The following is a 22,831-nucleotide window of genomic DNA, read 5'->3' on the forward strand; positions in this document are numbered from 1 at the left end:
ACACTCTGGGGTGGTTCTAGTGTTTGTATTGAGAGAAAACATGTTCTTATACTCAGCATGTTGCTCACAGAAAACATCTTATCAATGAGTTTCAGGCTGAAAACGATAATTAACTGCATAACTTTTCATTGAGTAAAATATTTAAAACATTATCCTGACCAAAGAAAACAGATGAATTTAGATTAATTTACCCAATATCCCTTTAATCTTGATAAAATATCAGTACAAATATATTTTGCCTAACCAATAATGACAAAGCATGTTTATCTGAAGGAATGAGAGAGAGAAAAAAAGTGAGAAAAACAAGGAGATGACAGAAGACAGAAACTAATTATTTAAAGTAAGAAGTTTCTGGGCAGTGAAAGGGAAGATGGAAAGAATTGCGAGGGAACTTGAAATAGATATTTCTTTCTTATTCAAGCTTGAGCAAAATTCCCAGATGTGAACAAGAACAGAAATGCCTGTGAGTTGTGTAAAGATGATTCATCTTTTTTGGCATCACCTGTGACGTAGAAGTGAATGTCTAGCTGGTCCGTGCCGGCAGAGTTGGAAGCAACGCAGCGATACACACCAGACACCAAGGCCTCCGCCACAGTCAGGACCCCCACCGTCTGTGGAGAGCACAAACATCCGCATGAACAAACCAGGCACTTAGCACACCATGGAAAACAGGCACACACACACACGCACGCATACTCATTCACACATGTACAGGTTCAGGCTCGTTACCTCTGCCACTGATGGCAGGAATCATATTTTCCATTAGCCCACTGAGCAGACAATAGTGGTCTCCGAGCCAGACCTCCTGCCCACTTCCAACCCAGCGGGCAGATCAGCATGCAAGCCGTCGATAAGTATTAATATAAGTGTTTGTCTGTGAGTGTGTGTGTGTGTGTGTGTGTGTGTGTGTGTGTGTGTTGGAGAAGTGAGCAAAGGGGGGGAGTATAAGCAGAGCGAAGTCTCCTTGATATATTTTATTTTAAGAGATATAACATATCATTCAACTTCAGATTGGTGCTTTTTAGCTCAATTTCACCACATAATCTGTTAATAAATGCAGCTTAAATATTTACAAACTGTAGCTATTGTACCTTTGTGTTCGTCTATCAGGATGCTTTTTGCCTTTTTAATGTCATTTTCCACAGTAAAAGGTGACCAAGAATCCTGTTACTAACACAGCATGGCTCCTCTGTCAGTCACAGCGTGTATTTCAGTGCTTCACCTACCTTTTTCTTCCCCTGAAGCACTTCCTGTCTGTGCGTAACACTCAGGATGTGGTTGCTTGTGGACGTGGCGGGGACTCTTTCTGTCACAGGGCTCCATAGGGAGGAGGACGATGGACACACACACCTTGAAGGAGGAGGAGGAAGACAAGGACTCAGCTGTGTTGACACAAGTCATTTTGTGCTGCCTCCAGGTGTGTGTGTGTGTGTGTGTGTGTGTGTGTGTGTTTTTCTCAGCTGTGCTCGGCAGGAGGAAGACCAGAACATCAGGGACAATGTTTGATCATCGCTGCTTGATGTTATCTTCGGCCTAATTCACATAATCATCATCACCAAACCATTTTTATCAAGTGCATCACATCCTCTTACCCTGCCCTGCTGGCTGACAATGGTGGATCTTTGGAGTGCTATGTAATGCTGGATTGTTCATCTATGGAGGATGCAGAGGTGGTATTGTCATCCCGTGGATCAGCTTCCTTCCATTCTTAACAAATCATCCCACATTTCCAGGACAAGAGTTCCTGTCCCACTCAATGACTCTCACAAGTCTGAATCCATAGATTACACACTAGTGGAGCTGTGGGAACTGGAGCTTACGCAAGCTGCTTTGTGGTTTATTTATGTACGTCTCCTTCTGATGAAAAACTCTGAAATCATACAGGAGGCGAGGGGGGACTGAAACACACAGTGCTCGATCAATTAGTTTCAGAGTTGAGGGAAAAGGTGATTTAGCGGAGATGAAATGCGGATTCTATATGTCATCGACGTCTCTACGTCTCATAATAGTTCTATATAGATGAAAGATTCATTCATTGTGTATCTATTAAATATGATTAATGTAATGAAAATGTAGAAAGTACAATCTACAAGGACTAAACTAAAACATTTCTATTAATAAATCTTATTCTGTTTCAAATAATTTTAAAATATCATCAGCTCACACTTATATTATTTAATACTTTTTATTTTTGATTATTTCTTCACTTGCTTTGAAAATTGGCCAAATCATTGTTGTATCATTTAAAGTTGAAATTAGAGTTGCAACCAATGATTAGTTTATCACTTATGAGTCTATCAATTATTTTTTCCAGTTTTAGATTTTTATCTTTAATCGGTCATTTGGTCAGTAAAATAGAGGAAAATTAAATCAATTAATCAATTAAACTAGCTACTGATCAACTACTAACTACTGCTAGCTAACTAGCTAGGCTAACTGCTTCAGCTCTTTTTGAAAGGATACTGTCCTGATTGCCTACTTATTTTGGAAATTAGCTCTCACTCTTTGAGATTCTTGATTAATATTTTGACATTTTGGGAAATAAACTTATGTGGTTTCTTGTTGAGAGTTGGGTGAGAAGATATGATATCATGTCCGAACTGACTGGCTAGCAGCCAGTTAGCTAGCTTAGCCTAGCAACCTCACAGGCAGCTAACAATGAGACACCAGGAAGCAACAGCATCTAGCCTGCACATACCTACATTATCTTAACCTCCCGTAAAAACTACAGCTTGTCTTTCTGCATTACTTGCTCGAATTAAACAAACACGATATAACGTGTTAATTAATTTGAAGGTACTGATAGACAGAGCCAGGTTAGCTGTTTCTCCATGATTCCCATCTTGCTGATAACAGTCTACCTGTCTATCTATCTGGCAGTAAAACTGTAGACAGATCTCATTATCAAAAGAATGTAGTTTCATTATTTCGGCATCCGTCACCATCCTCAGTGTAAACCATCATTTCCACTCTGCTCATTGATCCTGTTTATGGATGCGTCACTGCCCCTCTCTACTCCCCGTCTCTGTCTGCATCCTTGTCGTTATCCTTGTCTGTCTGTCCTGAACTCCTCCCTGAGGTTGGTTCCTCTCTGCTCCCTGATTGCTCTTCCTCTTGGCATCTTGACTGCACAAATGATCCACCCTGTGCATGACACCACAGGCCTGACACACACACACACACACGCACAGGCACAGATTACAGCTGACACTCCCACGCTTCCCAGGAAAAGCTTTTTTATTCGAGTTGCACTCACTCACACAAATATGATTAGTTAGATGGGTGTGTGGACATAAGCGTGGTTAGAAACAGAAAATGAACACGTATGCATACACACAAACACTCATACCACATTCACACAGTGTGTGCCTGCCAGCAGGGTGAGCAGCAGCTGCCTGGAAATATGAATGAACGGTTCATTTGTGTATCAGTGGGGGTCATCTCCTGAATTTAGTTCCTGTCCCGTTTCACTGCCTAAAATATACTTTTACAGCTGTCTCTGTCCGTTCCTGTCTCAACCCCAAAATAACCACAAAGCCATATAAACCAATACACAAATATAAGCAAAGTTTAATGCAAAAACACAAATGACTGATATAACACTTCAATACATCTTAACAGATTCATACAAAGGCAAATATTGTCATTCGTCATATGTAAGTTAGTTGTATAAAATTATTAAATATTAGATTCATATATTACTCATAGAACATCTGTATACAAGGAATGAATCACATTGGGAAACACCCGTAGAATGGGACACACACACACACACACACACGCACATGCACACATTCCTGCACAAGTATGCACATTCTCACACATGCTTTACACGCACGCACGCACGCACGCACGCACGCACGCACGCACGCACGCACGCACACACACACACACACACACACACACACACACACACAGAGAAATGGACTTTACTAAAAACGCTTATGGCTTGTAGTATCACACATACGTTTAGATTTTAATTAACTTTCAATACAAAGACAGGAAGGCTGTTATACTGACATCATTCGACAAACAAAGACATTTTGACATGGGACGACAGTGGGACGACACAGGATGACATAGCATGAAAGAGGGCAGTCATAGTCTCTGGTCTGTGGAGACTTCCTACATGGTAGGCGTCTGCTGACCATCAGTCAATCAATAGAGAACTGTAGGCATCCCATAGTGAACAACACAAAGCTTGTCCTCTCTCCTGTTTCGCCTGTCCAAGGTGAGCACATTTGACCTTCTACCAGTGGCTAAAAATCGGAACAGAAACTCACAGCTTTTGTGGATGTCAGAATCAGATTAGGGCTTGGGACAGGCACTGTTCATGCCCCCGTTATAGTACCACTCTAGGACACAAAAAACAAGCAAAGCAGCTCCAGAAATGTGGCTGGTGGATGGATGGAATTGCACTTCTTCTGGCTCAAAATGTCTGTGAAATGTAAAAAAGCATCAAACTACAGGATGGCTGGGTGCATGGGGAGGACTGACATTGGGGAAATGAAGAAAATAAATAAATAATCAGTAAAGCAGGTGTCCTTATATCCTTAATGATGTGGCTTATTTTCCTCCTTGTTTCCTGTGTCTCCTGATCTTCACTGCTCAGCAGTGTTGCAAGTCACTTTCCTCACTTTCCACATCAGTTCAGCAAGCGCAGGATCATCACATGGGACCTCTGGTAATGTCACTGAGGGTTCTGGCTGTTGTGGAGAAGCACTGATGAGTGTGTGGAGGTGATGGTGGAGGGGGAGGGCTCCTAGGGGGGAGGCGATGGGGAGTTGTTCTTCTGTGGAGGTGGAGGATGCTAGGTTGGGGTGGAGGGCAGAGCTGGTGAGGGAAGGGGTTGGAGAGGTATGTGTGGGGGGCAGTAGAGTTGGGGGAAGGGGTGTGGGGGGGCTCTCAAGAATAGATCAAGCTCTTGAGGAAGCGGACTGTGCCACGTTTGAAGACGAAGGGACAATCACGCTGCTGGGAAGCGTCTCGCGTCGGAGAGGAAGCCAAACAACGAGAGGAAAAGCGCTCTGATTTTCGCACAGGAAGCCCAGTGCGCCTCCTGCCCGGGCCAGATAAGAGCGCTGCGGTTCCCAGGGCCAGACCCAGGAGTGAGCCCAGGACCCAGGCGCGAGGCCCCCCATCAGCCTGGCCCAACCTGGTCCACTGTCCCTGGGCCTCCTCCAGCGCGGCGTCAGGCTCGTGGTGCAGCCGGGCTGCAAAGAACAAGGGCCTAGTGAGGATCCAGCCAAAAACTGGTCTAAAAACACACTCAGTACAGACACTGAAGCAGAACCAGAACCAGAACAGAGCTTTACAGAGGACCACTGAGGAGGCCAAATGTAATCTGCTGAAAAACTACTGTGCAATTACACTTCCTTACTGTTAGAATTACAATAATACGTAATTATAATTCCTTTATCGTAATATGCTGCAGCTTCATTGTACACCGTTTCAGTCTGCAGGAATCTTTGCGCTGTCTTGAATCATTTTGCTCACTGTACTGAAGAACTGCTTTTTGCTGCATGTTTGTTTCCTTTTATGCAAAATTCTTCATGCAGTTGCAAAAAGAGTGAAAGAGCTGAAATAACTTGACAGCATTTTGAAAATTTTAAAGTTGCAGTACAGCCCACTCAGAATCCGATTTAGGTCTAAATGTCAAGCACCGATTCACTAAATTGGTTATAAAATAAGTTTTTTTCTTCCAGGTGCAGATTGCATGTGGCTCTCATCATGATTAAAACAATCATACATTCTGGTACAACAGAGGCAAAGCTTCAAATCTGAATATATTGTCTGAGGTGGACATTTCTGGAAGACAAATAATTTACATCACTCTACCTAGAGTCGGTCTAACAGTAAATATCAGATACTTCAGCATCACCAGCTGGCTTAAAACATGGAGATTATATAGATTACATTTGGCAGAGACGGATGGACAGAACCACTCTGGAGGCACCTCGGCATGGCGCCACGTGAGAGTGCCGGGGTGAAGGGTCAAGTACACAGATGATGTCAGTGTGTCTCAGAGGGAGAATAGAGTATGGGCGGCTGCTGTGGTGCTCTCAGGTAATACTTAACCTTTCTGACTCGGTCATAAGCAACACAATAAGTGTCTGACCTCCAGGAATAACTCAATCAATGTTTCTGCCAAGTGCCTGCTTGAGTACGCGTGTGTGGGATTGTAGGTGCGCTAGTTGGCTAAATGACGGTCCCTCTGCAGCGCTGGGTTGGGCCATTTCTCATGAGAACTTTATATATAGTGTGTGTGTGTGTGTGTGTGTGTCAGATATAAGAAAAAGCATCACAGGATGCTGTGTGCAATCACAATAATAAACAGGCCTCTCACCCTGCGTCCTGCACAGGAAATTCATTAAATCATAGCGTTTGATTTGGAAACCAACAAATCGTGACTGAGAGCACGGAACTGGCTTCTATTGAAGTGTGTTTTTTTTCTCTGTCCTTTCAAGTCCGAGATACACTGTGTACTGTGTCTGTGAATGTACCAGGCGCACACACACACACGCACGCACGCACAGGCTATGCATTTGTACGCACTTAAACAAACATGGAAAAGGACACACAGACAGTAAGAGAACAAACATGTGGGGAAAGAGTTGCACAAGCAAGGAAACATATGAACACATACATGATGAAACACACACATATGTGGGCACATACACACACACACACACACACACACACACACACACACACACACACACACATTTTCACACATTCCCGCACATGAAAGGCCCCCAAAGGCATCTGTTCTGGTTACAAGGAGGAAACGCTGTCTGGACACATGCTGAAATAGACAAAACATGTCTCATTTTTCAAAATCACACACACACACACACACACACACACACACACACACACACACACACACACACACACACCTCTCGAAATAACAGAAAACAAACAAGGACATCTTTTCTTGTACTGTATGCCTTTGTAATGTTATAGCATTAACATTTTTAACCTTTGCAGCCAAAATCTGCACAAAATACACAGTTTGAATTAATATCAACTAATAACCTCAAAGAGGTTTTTTTTTTTTTTTTTGCTGTTTTTGCACAATGCAGTGCCATTTGCTTTAACATATTGAGTAGATTATGATTTTTCATTTGTCAAACCAATAACAAATGAGACAGTGAGCTCAGTATTGCTGTGTAATCATATTTATCTATATTTTGCCTGGTTTAAGTTTTTGTTTCTATCCAAGATGTGCAGCAATTTCAAATGTTTACTGCTAATTTTGAAGGCAAAATTTGTATTTACATGCTGCACTGCATCTAGTCTTATGGGCTACTTACAGGCCTTTGGATGGGCAGGGGTGCCAGAGCCACTGGATGTGAGGAGGGGGGACCCCGTGGGATGTGCAGTGGAGGGCTTGTCTGCTCCCCCTTGGCACTGAGCCCGGGTCCTGCAATGACACCGCTTTCTCCCCTATCTGAGGACTCACTGTCAGACAAGAAGCCCACACAAACGCACACAGATACAAGAGCAAAGTTTAATTGCTGAGTGAAGTCGAGCACAAAGCTAAAGGCGGTTGGTGGGCGGAGAAATTAGCAAGAGTTCCTCACCATTGACCACAAGTGTGAGCGTGAGATTCTGGTAGAGGTCATGTTCCTGGATTTGTACCAGGACAGTGTACTTCCCAGCATCCTCTTCTGCTACATCCCGGATCACGAGGGAATTCCCATCCATGTGGTATCTGGAGCACTGCTCTGCTGCCACCATGCCATCCTTCCACCTGTCAGGAAAAAACCAGACCTCTGAGCAAAGTCTTGGTTAGGAGCCCAAATAACTTCTAAATCATTCCCCTCCTTCAACTAAAGCTTTAAGGCGGAAAAATGATTTGGAATTATGAAATTAAAAAGTGACTCATTTTGATGATGAACACTACTTGAGTGCTCCATGGTCTTTCCAAGGAAATGGTCTTGAGAAACTTTTCCAGATTAAGCTTTATTTAGACATTAAGACAGGATGGAACAACAGGGGATGAACAAGGCTGTTAGCTGTGATTTCAGGCATCAATGTGAACTCTTACCAGATGACTTCAGGGGCAGGGAACGCTCGTAATTTGGGAGAGATTCTGTAAGATTTCTGTCCTGCCTGCACCTCCATCACAGACCCATGTCTGGGCTTCAGGCGAATAAATGGACGCTCTGAAACGCAGGAGGACGCACATGCACATATTTGTGTAAGATTAAGAAAGCAAACAGAGAAGTTTCGTTTCTGTTGTGATATTTATCCACCTCTCTCAGCAGTGGTTCAGTCTATGAAAAAAAAAGATGATGACAAAGAAAGCATCATCACGAAATGTGAAATTATGAATGAGTTATCTGTCCATATGCCTGTGGTTGATGAACACTCACCGTAGACCGTAACCGTGACTTTCTGCTGTTTGGTATTTTCACCGCTGGTGACGCGGCATGTGTAGAGGCCTCGGTCTGAATGCTGGAGCTTCGGGATGGTCAGAATACTGTAGAACAACATGTGCGTTCGGTGTTTCACGAGCCTCTTGGAAGTGTAGCCGGTGTTGTTATTCTGAGGGTGGACAGAGAGGAAGAGCTGGTACTCTCTTTAACCCACAGCACGGCAGAGAATCTCTTGACTGAGTTTAAGTGAAAATAACTGGAGGTTTTCACCTTACACAGCATGTTTTTTGTAGCTGGGAGAATATGACTTATGGCCTAAATATTTCTTATTTTTTACTTAAGGAATACAGGGACCATTTTCTAACAAGGCATACTTTGCCAAGGGTTTAAAATTTGTAATGAAATGCCTTATTAATGGTTAATAAGTGATTTATTAATTCTTTATAGATCAGTTACAGACCACCAAAAGGACACTTTTGGGCAGAAAAATCCCTTTGGCTGGTGTACATCTACATCCACCTTTCATGAACTCTTTAATTCAAGGCTTCCCGGTGACCTCGTGGTCTTTGTTGCATGTAATCCACTCAGTCTATCCCCGCATTTCCTGTCTGTCTAGACGGTCAAACAGTTAAAAAACTGCAACAATAATAATATTAATAAGATGAATAAATGAGGAAAAAGGTCTTCAGAGCATCTGAACCTTCATGCTTGTGTTATATTACTATCAGACGGTGAGAAACCCACAGGCCTGTGTTAATGATTTACTTCATGGTTGTTAAAAAGTAGGTAAGTCACTCATGAAGGATTCTTTTATTGCAATGATCCATCAAAGGGCTGCCCAAAGATGGCCAAGGTTTGAATTGGTCCACCAGATGTTTCGAGCGGAAAACAAATTAATTTATAAGAATATGATATAAATCACTTATTGAATGTAGGATCTCTAACTTAGCTTAATTATTTTTCATAATTTGAGCCAGTAAAACTTTGTGCAGGAAGTCAGTCAATTAAGGGAACTTGGGCTCCGGGTACCATTTTTCATTTTAACAATACAATAAGTGTTTGCTTTTGGCCCGTGGCCCACCATTAAGTTTCAGTTTCGGCCCTCAGAGGGAGAAAGTTTGGGCCCCCCTGATCTATCAAGTCCTGGCGTGTAAATGTTAAAAGTTAATAATGGACAAGATGCTCTGTAGTATGTAGTTAAACTGTGATACGTCCTTCAGTGCAGGTCTGACCTTTCCAGGGTAGTCCCAGGTGATGTTGACTCTGGTGTTCAGCTCCCCAGTGGCAGTGCAGTTCAAGACCAGTCTCTCTCCCTTCAGGGCCTGCACAGGTCCACTGCTGTTCAGATACACGTCCATGATGTTACTCACTGGGACAGAAAGAAAAAAAATAGGATATTCTGCATATATATATCCTGCATGGACAAGGGATTTTGCACAGAAACCACTGAGATGCATCCATTTTCACATGTGATTTGCTTTGTATCTAACATGAATTCATTCACTACTGACCTGGTCTGTGTATAAAGTATATACGTGACTTGTGCGTGACGCCGTCAGTGACTGTCTGGCAGTAGAAGAGGCCAATATAATAGAAGGTGGGAGTTCGGATGGTGAAGCCTTGCTTGCTGTTCCAAATTATGTTCCTCTGGTCCGGACTCAGGCTGTGGCTGGGGAACTGTGGGAGAAGGGAGGAGAAGACAACACCCATCAAATGTTTCACCAAACCCACAAAGAACAGCTGCAATGACACACTTTTACCACTCAGAGCATAACGGAAATCCCACGCACTTATACAGAGATTAGGGAACAGCAGAGTTACAGCTACAGGGATCTATCACAGTGACTCATGTTGGTGCTTAAACCACAGAAAAACTGCAAAAAAGGAACATGGTCACAAGATGCATTGACTGTGTGTCAATAAAAGTCCAGCAATTTAAATCAAATCGCAAGTAAGTTATTCAGTCAACCTGCATCTGCTGATAAAAATCATGTGAAATGACTGAAAACTCCAAAATAGCTACTAAAGGGATGTTTGTAACTCAAATCTCAGTGATTTGAAACAAGGCTACATCAAGGTTGAAGTCTTGTAACAGCAAATCTCAAGTCCAAGTCAAGACACACGTCTGTATAAAAACTGCAAGTCAATGAAAGTTCATCAGACTCCTGAATATTGAGAATTTAAAATGACACATTATTTAAAGATTTTCCTCTGAACGCATCGTTTTGAGGTTTTACATTACTGACCTCCAAAGCTCTCGGACATTTCACTCTCAACTCAGCTAAAAAGGTTGTGAATCAGTGATAATCAGTCAAAAATAATAAAATAATAAACTTTATTTGTATAGCACCTTTCATGCAAGAATTGCAGCTCAAAGGCATGTTGGCTATCTGCATGATGAAGTCTCGTCTGTCAGTTAGCCAGTTAGCTAGCTCAATCTAAAAAGCCATGTTACTTCACATTATGAGCTGCAACGTTACATCTTCTCTTAATCAGTGTATAATGAGTGGAGCTGAGAATAGCAGATAGTTATCCACAACAATCCAGCTCACATTCCAAGCATATAATCTGAAAGCTCAACCCCAAGATTTTACCACGTCAAAACTTTGAGACTTGACGTTTTCACTTTTAAATCTCGAGTCCTCGGGGAGTCGTGTCTCACAGCAGTCCAGGTCGAGTCTCAAAACCCCATTGTTGGGACTTTTATCAGTCTAAATCAAGCTCAAGTCTCAAGCCAGCAGCTCTGATTAAATCTGCATTGAGTTTGTCCTGTTCACTTCTCCTGTAATTGACCTTTTCCTTTTGTGCAGCAGACATTTTAACTTGTCACAGTAGGAAAAGCTCAAGTGATGCTGATAACATGAATGATGAGTGTCCCAGTGAGGCACAGTGCACAGTTTTATTATTTACACCTTCTTTATTTTATTATATTTAACTTAAACTCAAGTGCATGTTTTTACAGACTTGGGTCAAACTTTGTGCAGGTTTGAGTTCAAATCCATCTCTTCCATCATCTTTATTTGGGTTTTAGTTTTAAATGGACTGATCTACCTCAGACTGAGGGAGGGTCTCTTGGAATCTAGCCTCAGATGATGCTGCATGTATTCCCACAGTGCTGCTTTTCATAATCCTTGGCTGCCTTGACATGGACACTTGTGTAACAGTGCAACCTTGTTGTTTTCTTGGAGGCAGCCTCGAGGAAATGTTTACTAGAGTTTCTGTGACACAGTGGAAGCCTCCCACCCACTCTCAAGGGAACAGGTGGACCCCCCCCATCACCACCAGCATCACACACACACACTTCCCCCCCACTCCTGCACCCCCAGTGAGAACTGGCTGACATTCCCCCTCCCAGAGTGAGGTGACCCTCTCAGACGCCACTGAGCTGCTCCTGCTCCCCTCTCAGTCCTGACGCCCCGTCTGAGCGCACTTAATGCCCTCTCTGCCCCCATCCTTCAAACCTACATGGAGAGTATGCAAAGGTGGAGGCAGTGGTGGAGGTGGAGAGGCAGGGGGAGGAGCGAAGGAGTCAGAGGAGTCAGGATATGAGAAACGTGACTGCAGTCCATCTCCTCGCATCCTGTTACTACAGGATATAGACATTTTGACCGGAGCCCCATGTCGACCCCGTCATCCCGGCCCTCCTGGTCACTTTCACAGCAAGAGCGAGAGAGCAGAGCCTCCTGAGTATTGTTCCCAGTGACAAGGGTCATATTAGACATCCAGGCAGAGTGCAAAAACCTTCCAGGAAAAAAACACTCCAGAGGCTGTGACAGTGATTGGACTCCTGGTTCGGACCGGCCACGAGGAGGGAGTGGGAGATGAAGGAAGAGGAGGAGAGCTATTTTTAGAATAATTACCCAAGTGGCTCCAGGCATTTGTGATGAGATGGAAGCAGGACAAAAACACGTGTGTGTGTGTTGATATCTAACTATGACTGTTTTTGAATCAGATTCATAGTTTGGAGAACTTGCAGGATGTCACGCAGGGTCCGGTTTCCTAATGATGTTTTGCACTTCCGGGATCTCAAATCCCAAGAACTTCAAGTTCCTAGACATTTGCTGTTGTTGCTGCTTTCCTCTTGTTTTTTAGCCAATGTTGGTTTGTCAGTCAAGACTGAAATATCTCAACAACTATGACAGACACACATGAAATTTTCATCAGACATTCATGATCCCCAGATGATGAATACGTCTGACTTTGATCATCCCCTGACTTTCACTCTAGCACCACCATGAGATTCACATTTGTGGTTTTGAGTGAAACGTCTATAGGAAACAACTATGGGATGGATTGTCTTGAAACATGTTTAAGGCATTCATGTTTCCTTCAGGATGAACTGTAATAACTTTGGTGACCCTAAGAATTGAACTCTAGCGCCATAACCAGGTCAAAATTAAACTCGCTTTGGTTTATCGTTACATACCTGCAAAACTAATAACAATTGGCAAGTGTTTGCATGCTATCAAAGCAAAGTGGTGAACAAAGCAAACGTTATACAACTCTGATTCCAAGAAAGTTGGGATGTTGTCTAAACGTGCTCCTGAGCTCATGTAGTAACGTCCTTTAAACAATCATTTGTTCACAAAGCGGTGAACCTTGCTCCATCCTTGCTTGTGAATGTCTGAGCCTTTCCAGGATGCCCCTTTCATTCCCAATCATGATACTATCTCCTGTTTCCAATGAACCTGTTTACCTGTGGAATGTTCCAAACAGGTGTTTTTGGAGCATTCCACAGCCTTCCCAGTCTTTTGTTGCTCCTGTCCCAACTTGTTTGAAACGTGTTGTTACCCTCAAATTCAGAATAAAGATATATTTACAAAGGTCACTGAAGTTGATCAGGTAAAACATCAAATATATGGTCTTTGTACTGGTTTTAATTTAGCCTGAGTCTCAGTCAGCATGCTAGCTTTGCAAATGCAAGTATATAAGCATGCTGATGTTAGCATTTTGCTCAATGCATTGTTGTGCACTGTCTGTGTTGTACGATGGGAACTGTAGGGCTGAGTACTTTTGTAGTTTGAACCATACCAGGGGGTAAAAGTTAGATGCTACCTTTATGGAAGTGCAATACTAAAGTTTCCCTTTCACACTTTCATTCTGGTGTTCTGGTTTGTGCTGATATACATAAAAAAAAACAGTCCAGTCCGGAGCCTTCTGTAAGTTTTACAACTCTATTGTAGTTACACTACAATAAGCTTCCTACAGTGACGCACAAGCCATCATATTAATGATCAGTGTTCGTGATTAAAGAGAATGGACTGTACTTTGATCTGTCGGGGCCAACAGTAGCTACCTCTGCTTCCTCCGCCAGGCAAACCAGCTGTTTAAAGCATCAGTTGGGGGAAGTTGGCAGCCAGGATTCCTACTACAAGAGTTGGAGGGTGAAATGTGGGAAGTGGTGCTGGCTGGACGCCAAAGGGGCACTTCAGACCCCATGTCCTGTCTCCAGAGGTGGAAACAGTGCCAACAGGACACTGAGGGCGCCGCTCGAGTGGAAAAAGTCAGCAAAGAGAGGGGCATCTATGATTTTATATCAGATTTAAGCTGACAGATGCAGTTTTGTTATATTCACATGCAAACAGCACCTGTACAGCAACAGGCACTCGTACAAAAACCAACACACACACAAACAGCAAGAACTCTAAATGCTCCTCGTTGCACTTAGTAACACTGTCCGTTCACCCCCTCACTCAGCACCCAAGCACTAACACTCACAAACATATCCGCACACACTTTCACACATATCCGCAGACAGACACAAACAAACGGACACACACGCCACAGCGCAATGGCTGCCAAGATAAGAACAATGTGGCGAATGATCCGGAGAGGGAGAAACAACTGGATGGTGCATTGTGTGCATATGTGAGCCCTGATGGAAAAAACTGGGACAAGTGATGATGTGCAGAGAATGCGAGTGGTGTGAGTGGGCAGAGGAGGACAAAGGGTGACGTGTAGATACACTTAACGATCCCTGCGCCAGAACATGAATTACAATACATCCACATCCTTTCAGTCATATTTCCAGCACTGACCTTGACCAGTGCGGTGGTGACATTAGGGTGGGTGACCCGGCAGGGGATGACCAGCGGCTGCTTCTCCTTCATGTACAACACTTCTGGGCTCATACCCGGATGTTCCACAAATGGCTGCTGGCTGTCTGAAACCCAAACACTGCGGTCAGGGACACATATGGTACAGATAGTAAGCATGTCAAATAAATGCATGAACAAAGATTCTTTTCTGTCTTACACACCAGTATAGCATAGAGTATTCAGCCATGATTAAAGGGGAGGTTCACATGTTCTCACTTACCTGTAATGGGACTTATGCACTACTTGTGGTTGTCTGCGTTTGAGATATTTGTAGTGTATTATATTTCAGGCCTGCAACTCGCAATGATCAAACACTGAAGATTATTTGCTTGATTAATCAATGCTTCGTTTCTGCTATGTAATGTCAAAATATAGTTAAAAACGCCTACAGCTTCATTAAGTTAAGTGAACTTCCTGACTTATTGATTAATCAACTAGTATTCATTTTTGATATTTCTGCCTCCCTACCAGGAGGTGAATGAAATTATGTTTGTGGCATTCACAGCATTGAAAACAGACATTTTAAAAATTCAACAAGGACATCTCTCTCTCCAGAAACCATGTCCTGATTACTGAGAAGAACCCACACACGTGTTCATAGAAAAAAAATCTTAATTTACACAAGGATACAGTTTCAGGAAAGAGACTCTGCTGCTGTGTTTTCTTAATGCTGTGAGAAACAAAAGTCCATTCACTTCCATTGAATTGGAAGCAGAATTCTCAGACAAATATCTCAAATATCTCAAAACATAGACAACTGAAATCAATACCTTACAATCATTTGCCTCGATACTACGAAGAGCAATGTTCTCTATGTTGAGCACATGGTAATAACGGAGGGCGACTCAGATGAGTGTATTAACAATTTCATCAACTCAACTTCTCTTATCAGCACTATGACGTACGGACAGTAAGAAGACAACGTTCTGATGGACTGAATCAAACTGAAACTTTAAAAGGAAAGAGGAGAAAAACAAGATTTTAAAACACTGAGGGGAACAAGTTTTCACATCCCCAGTCATGATCACCCCCTTGACTGGGTGAGAAAATCAGTTTTTTAATCGTTTTCCGCGAACTGACCTTTTAATTTCATGCACAAACAGAGAGGAAAGCAAACAATCACCTGCCTATATGCACAAACACACAAACAAACACACACACTTCCAAGTATCAATCTCAGCAACAAACAAAAACAAACAGACACACACTCCTAAACATACACTGCCCTCCACACCCATTCATTGAATATCCATCCAGCAAATGGCTGCCTGTAGTCAACAATAAACACACAGATTGTTTAGAAGTAATCAAACGGCCTCTCTGCGCCTTCTCCTCCCAGCTCGACTACTGTAATAGTCCAGTGCCATTGAAAAGTGTGGGTGTTGCTCACTGTATTGTTTGTTACAGTAGGGTGTTATTCAAGGAAAGCAAATCTCTGAACATTTGAACAAAAGTACCCCAAGGACTAGCGGACTGAGGGCTTCCTTCTCTTGCTTTGATTCCTAATAGAGGACTCAGGGAGGGAGGCAGCGTCTGAGCAGAGCCGCAGGCCAAGTCTGACGCTTAATGGACATGGTGACCTGAGCGATTGATGGCCCCCGAGGGTCCTGTTGGCCAAACAGTAGCGTGCCCTGTGACCTTGGCCTCCAGCCCAGCTCTGTGCCCGGTGCAGCCCAGCCCGATCAGCGTCACCCTCCAGGACAGGGAGGAGCCGGCTGGGCAGACATCATGCCTCCTCTGCCCCTGGACACCACTGAGCCACTGGCCTTCATCTTATCCTTCTCTGCTCCTTCCACACACACACACACACACACACTTCCACACACCTCCCCACCGCCACCTTGTAGAGACACAGCGACATCCCCTCCCAGCACAACCCCTTCAAGCCCTTCCCCTCCTCCCCCAAGCACAGGATGCTTCAAGCAAGGCTGAGCAGAGCAGATAAGGCTGATGCCCTGGGAAACTCTGCCCAGGCCTGAGCCTTTCAGCAGCTGGGCTATTCCTGGCCTCGAGGTAGCACGTAAACGAAAGTAAAAAGGGATTTATATATAGACAACAGGGAGGTTGGCCCGGGCTGAGAAAAGAGAGGCAAGGGAGAAGGGGGGGGTGGGTGAAACTGTGCCAGAGTCATCTAGAAGGATGTGTTGCTGGGACAAACAGTGTTTAGATATAATTGGCTCTCTGGCATTGGTCTGTATTTAGCACCAACCACATCCTGTTTAACCTGGGGATACAAACAATAAGCATGAAGGGGTGAAGGAGTGTGGGCCATCTCGATGACTGCGACAGAGAGCACAGCTTGAAAGGAAGACTGAAAAGAAAAGAAGCGCGAGTCATGCTCCCGGACCTCGGGCTGCAGTGTCTTACCTGTGACATATACATAGATGGAGGTCTGTTTTTGGGTTCGGAGCCGGTATCTGCAGCGAAACGTGCCGGTGTGCTGGGCCTGGCTGCGGCTCACGGTCACGAGGCTGCAGTAGTGCTGCCTCGTCTTCCCACAGCGAGACTCCACCACTTGCACCTGATCTCTGGCCAAACCTGACGGGAACGCCCATGACAGCTCCCAGCGACCCCTGGCCGACAGGGGTTGAAAGTTTGCTTAGAAAACACTTGGCAGTCATCATATGTGCAGGATAATGGATCATTATGCAATGATCGCTTTACCATATTGAGTCAGGGGGATGGAGGAATTACACACCTTCAGTGTTCCAGGAATTTACATTTCACAGAATGGTCCAATGGAAAGGCTATTCTTAAACTTGGATTACTCATGTTTTGATTTCCTCTTTTTTTGTTGAGGGTGGGAAATGAGAATCAAACTCTAGAGAGCAAAAGATAGAACAAATTCTGCATCGAACACAGCTTGTCTGAGTTTGTTAAATCTGGGACTGCCCTGTTGAAATTGGTAAAATTACATTTTTCTGCAAGTGTGGTAGACAGCAACAGATTTTTGGCAATAAAGTAGTAAACTGTGGAAGAAATATTCCTGATGGAAAAGCTGTGATTGATATGAAAGCACCTTTGGTGAGGTCTTTCTTATGGAAGCAAAGTCAGTAGCTTGCTTCTAAAACTTGGTGTTTTCTGCTTTATTGTGTCTTGCTTGTGTCACTTTCTGTTAATATTCAGATATTAAAGCCTAAAGATTGTTGTGTTTGCTTTGATTTACAGGTATCAGTCATGATGATTGCCATTTCCTTGTCCCACCCCAGCTCCAACCTCACTGTCCAAACCAGGGTTCCATCTAGCTGAAACTCACCTGCAGCTCAGCAGTAGTGTCTGGTTAGCCTCCAGGACCAGATGCCGGGTTTTCACATCCAGAATAGGTACGCTGTACTTCCCCTTTTGATCTTTATCTGCAGGGGTCAGGAGAGAGGATGTGAATGCAGAGAACATATAGCGGCAGCAACATCCCAAAGCTCCATCACTGATGAAGTGCATTAAACTGTCGTATGGGTTGTCTAATTGTAACTATAAGGTGCTAAGACTTTATTTATTGACATGTGGACCTGTGGGGTCAGAGGTCAAAGTCAGCATGTAAGACTTCAGTATGCACTTTTAGGGACTTTAGGGACATCTGGACTGGATGTTGGGGGGCTTGAGTCCTGGGACTCCGTTGATGGAGAATGTCTCATTTATTAATAAAGTAGTAATAAAATAGAGGATATGCCTTTCCAATTATATTCATTTCTAATCTTGTGCATAGGTGTCGCCTTTGTGTGGACCCAGATCTACATGAGACCGCTTTTAGAGGAAATCCTGGAAGGTAAAACACTTAGAAGAAATAAATATTTTGGACAGTTCCTGTGAGCTCTGTCCATTACAAACCGGACTAAACCGGTCTCTTGACTCTCTGATTACAGAACCGATCTTGGGTCCCAGCGCCACAGCACGTCCTCCATCCAGGCCACAGTATCTGTGACCCTCCACACATCTCCTCGCTCAGGCCACTTGACAACTTGTGTGGAAATGCGTAAGCAGTGTCCCTCTTGTTTATCAAAGAAAGGCATTTCTCCACTCCATCGCTGGAGGTTTATTAATGAGAGATAAAGACGACTGTCTGTCCGCCCTTCCTTCCTCTCAACAACAGCGGAAACATCATTCAGGGAAGTCCGTCCTTCACTGTGACTGCTCCTTACAGAGTGTACAACTCACAGCTCACAGCACTCTCAAGAACACTGCTGTCTTACCGCTCTGCAAGCAGTTAATTCACTTGTATGGCAGCGAGTGAGTTTATCACTAAAGTCCATTATTACCATTCATTGTCAGCATCATTGTTCCCAGTGGATGCCCCATTGAGCAGATCCAGCATTACTCACACTGCTAGCACTTCCTATACTATTTCCTTGGATTTCACTGTGTGTGTGTGTGTGGGCAAGAAACACAGACACACACACACACGCATGCGTACGCACGCATGTACACACACACAGAACAGAGTAAGGGAAGGCGGACGGGAAGTTAGGGATCTCCTCAAGGCCTGCTGGGGCCTTTTCAACAAGCTGTGAAGTGTCTAAAAGCACCATTTCCAAATAATTCAGCTCAGTTTTCCTGCTGCTTCACCCAAGTTACACCGAAAGTTCAGAAAAAGAGAAAACACCTGTCTTATTATCTTTTTGTGGCAGGTTCCACTCACTGATCATTATCTGGAATCAACTCGTCTACTGACAGGAATTTTGGAAGAAACATTTAACAATACAAAAAAATACTTTAGGTGTTTGTGCTCTAGGGGGAAAAATATTATCATTCATATAAAAGAGATATTTAGAATTTAATAAATGTGTACCTCAGGACCTTTCTATAACGAAATCCGTATCATTCCATCTAACCTCAAGAGCCTGAAGGTGATGGAAATCATTTCTACACACCCTCAATTTTGTGCAGCTCAGTGTTATCAGACAAGTGAGCCAAAAACTAAGAATGTAATAAGAAAACATCACCAAATTGACTGTATTTATGGATCAAGTCATATGTATGTGTGCATTTTCTATTGCATATGTTTTCTGAAAAAAAAAAAAAAAAAATCCAAGGTCCTCTAACAGATGTTATTGTCATCTTTATTAAACTCATTGAGGTTAATTGTATTTTATAACAATGGCAGCAGTGACACTGGGATGTGTGAAGATGAAGATGAATGTACTGCATGAGACACTTATGAACGCATGATGATGTATGCATGTTGTACATTACCACTCTCTTCCCAACACCCAGTTATCATGATAATATGTTTATTGCACTTATTTTGGATTGTGTTTAAAATTATTTTTGGATTAATAGATTTTTTGCATTGACCTGAAATTCATATCTAACTTACAAATTAATGTTCAGTAAAATCTTGCATATGTACTGTAATTGCCAATTTGGCCAAGGAGCAGGAGATGATTACTGCCGTTTATTTCTTTTAAACTCATTTAAAACAAACAGCCTATCAAGAAACAAAAGATTAGCGTTTCATTCAAAATATACGTACAAAATGCGTGTTAGCAATACATATTAAAGAGCTGATTAATAGTTAAGGGACAGACTGGTTTAAGGTACAAAGATCATCCGTATTTACAGAGTAAAAATATCAGGCTATACATATGAAGTCCTTAACTTGATGTTAATTGCGCACGATTTCATTTTGCAGGGAATACACAATATCAGTTCTTTCTTTGAGCAACAAATGACTTAAGCGATCAAAAACATCGCAGAGAAATCTGTGGGGCGCATGAAAACAACCTGCCGACTGCTGGTGGTACAAGCATAGATTAACGCCGGTTCCTGCTCACTGGCTGTTTTTCTTCAGCGTGTCATGACCCCTCGTTAATTTTCTTTATATCAGAACTTTCATTTGACAAACTCATCAGTCTCAGGAAACAACGCCCTGCATGTGTCCATTCAACCGGGGCCAGTGCGCACAAGGAGCCGGGGCACAGAGGTCCGCATAATCCAAACAAATGTCCCGCAGGACAGCGCTTATCTCCCTCACTGCACACGGTGCTAATGGAGGTTTATAAGTTGAACACCCTCAGAGCACACGACCGCACAGACGACTTAATTGGCCTAAAAATGAGCAGCCGCAGCACCGTGCGCCACAATGAAGAGGCGCGTTTGTGCATCTGTTGTTTTCTTCCACAGAAAACACTGAATGTTCTGCCTTGGTGATGGACATAACTTTACTTTTAAAGTTGGTCAAGATGCCTAACGTTCCTATAGGAACCTCTTGTTTTTGGGAAACATTACCCATAAGAAAAGTTGTGCGTAAAATGCAATTTTCTACAGGTTACAACTTGCGATTTCCTTTTCAGCTCACCATCGTTAAAACTAAACCAACGAAACAAAATATTTCCCTGAACAGTAACTAATTAAATAGGTAACCAAGTTATTCAAAGTGTAACACCACCTCAGAGTTTACAGCAAGTGCTCTGTGCACCTTACAAAAGCAAACCTGTTACTCACCTCTTGCAAGGACGCCGTACAATCCACATAACAGGCAGATGAGGATAAAGTTCATCATCTCTGGTGACTCCGAAGCAACAAGCGGGTGTCAAATATGAAACATGAAACAAGTTTTATTCCTGCTCTTGATTTTTTCCCTCCAGACTGAACGCAGGGCAGCGCACTTGTTTGTGGCGCTCAGCGCTGACGGTCAGTGAATAGAGATGGTTGGTTTCCTGAGGATAGCTGCGGGAGATCACGCAACAGGACACCGCGCTTGAACTCCAGTGGAACTTTTTCCCATCGTTTTGGATAGCGGCGCGGATTTATACAGTTCCCACAGTGCAGCCACCGGATAGCGGACTTCCGTGACGTCCATTGACACACCCAAGGCGCGTAATAGCAGTCGCCCTTCAGTCCTCCCAAGTGGTCAAGCCATCGACCAGTGAAGTGTTAATAAAAGCATACTATAGAGTCCAAAATAGCCTTTTCAACGTACTTTAAAACATGCATTTCCATATACATGGTCCTTTCCTATTCTACCCAATAATTTCCAGCTTATCTCATTTCAGAACGGGCTAAAATTACGCACCGATATCAGAGGATGAGCGCATGGCAGCTCTGTGCTTAAATCCCGTGTGTACTCTGGATTGGTACACGGGATGATCAGCACGTAGGCACCAGAGGGAGCGGGTGGTGTCCTGATCAACAACTTGACAGACGCGTTTCTCGAATTGCAGACTGAAAAAATAAACGAGTGCTGCTTGCAAGAGCATGTTACACATTCCACAACTGGAAACATACTGATGTCACCACGTAAAGACAGGCCACCTCAGTTTATAGGTGTCTATATAACATAATCATATGATATAATATACTGTATATAAGTAAGGCAGTCAGACTCACAACGACTGTACTGGACAGGTGCCTCGACCCTACTATTTTCAGTCAAATGCACTGATTTCAACTGAAGCAGTAGAGATTTCCCATCTCAAAGTAAACAGTTTTGTTGAGAAACACATGCCTGGCCTGCTGCGTGGAGAATGGTGTCTTTAATATAAAAGCATATAATCTGATATCATTCAGCAAAAATGTGAAATGAGATTGGTGGGTTCTCTCCTGTCTCCTTACACCATCATCAACAGCATCATAATTTCAAGATGAGCCTGAGCTCATGCTTTTCATGATGCACAAAGGAGGCACCATAAAGATAAATTAAATCACAGTAAAACTGAAATGCAAAATATATTATCACCTCCTATTGAGGGATTATTCACTTCTCTATGGTTACAGAATATACTTAACAGGCTATGACTCAGATAATCTCATGATATACAAATGCACATACATACACATACAGTACAATAACACATACTGCAAGTCATGAACACATATACAGTACATGGACCAATGAGGATGAGAGCAAAAATATATGATTACATGCTTGTGGGGAGAGAACTCTTTCCACATTCAATGAAACGGCTGATGCGATTTTTAATGGCAACGCCAGACACAATCACTATCTCTGTGATGCACTGCACTTACAGGAAACAGAGGGTTGTTCTGTCAAAACTGTAGAGCACAACAGATGTTGACAGAGCAATAGTAATAGGTCTCTTTGTTTTTTGTTTTGACACAATTTTCATTTGGATTCATGTTTCTAATTGCAGCTAAATGTTTGCTGCAAGAGGACTCAATTCACCACATTTTACAAAAACTGTGGTCCTCTTGGGCAAGTACATCTGCTTTAAGTAAGATAGTGAAGAGTGAAAATATGGAGAACATGGAAATAAGATGATGATAACACATATGAGTCGTTCAAATTAAAAAAAAAATTCTCTAGAAAAATGTCTATATACTGACAATCAAGTGGTTCTTAACACACTCAAAATGTGGTATCAATTTAGACGGCACTTTAAATTTGTAGCTGCA

At 43.0% G+C, this 22,831-nt stretch overlaps 1 protein-coding gene across 3 annotated transcripts in view; it reads right to left on the reverse strand.

Annotated features, from left to right (window-relative positions):
- Nucleotides 1–21,201, reverse strand: part of flt1 (fms related receptor tyrosine kinase 1) — a 35,865-nt gene extending 14,664 nt beyond the window's left edge. Inside the window, exons 1-12 of one of the 3 annotated variants that reach the window (XM_076721435.1) lie at nt 20,921–21,198; nt 17,739–17,835; nt 16,850–17,055; nt 14,423–14,547; nt 9,896–10,061; nt 9,617–9,753; nt 8,382–8,553; nt 8,054–8,171; nt 7,587–7,756; nt 7,317–7,464; nt 1,227–1,350; nt 503–611 (exon numbers count right to left, since the gene is read on the reverse strand). In XM_076721435.1, coding sequence (XP_076577550.1) covers nt 503–611; nt 1,227–1,350; nt 7,317–7,464; nt 7,587–7,756; nt 8,054–8,171; nt 8,382–8,553; nt 9,617–9,753; nt 9,896–10,061; nt 14,423–14,547; nt 16,850–17,055; nt 17,739–17,835; nt 20,921–20,978 — 1,630 coding nt within the window. In that variant the 5' untranslated portion in view covers nt 20,979–21,198. Of the gene's footprint in view, nt 1–502; nt 612–1,226; nt 1,351–3,373; nt 5,214–7,316; nt 7,465–7,586; nt 7,757–8,053; nt 8,172–8,381; nt 8,554–9,616; nt 9,754–9,895; nt 10,062–14,422; nt 14,548–16,849; nt 17,056–17,738; nt 17,838–20,920 lie in introns of those variants that run through there. The other 2 variants (XM_076721436.1, XM_076721437.1) reach the window with 2 other exon arrangements.
- Nucleotides 21,202–22,831: the final 1,630 nt, after the last annotated feature.

The sequence above is a fragment of the Chaetodon auriga genome, chromosome 21 (assembly GCF_051107435.1).
Source record: "Chaetodon auriga isolate fChaAug3 chromosome 21, fChaAug3.hap1, whole genome shotgun sequence".
NCBI classification, from domain to species: Eukaryota; Metazoa; Chordata; class Actinopteri; order Chaetodontiformes; family Chaetodontidae; genus Chaetodon; species Chaetodon auriga.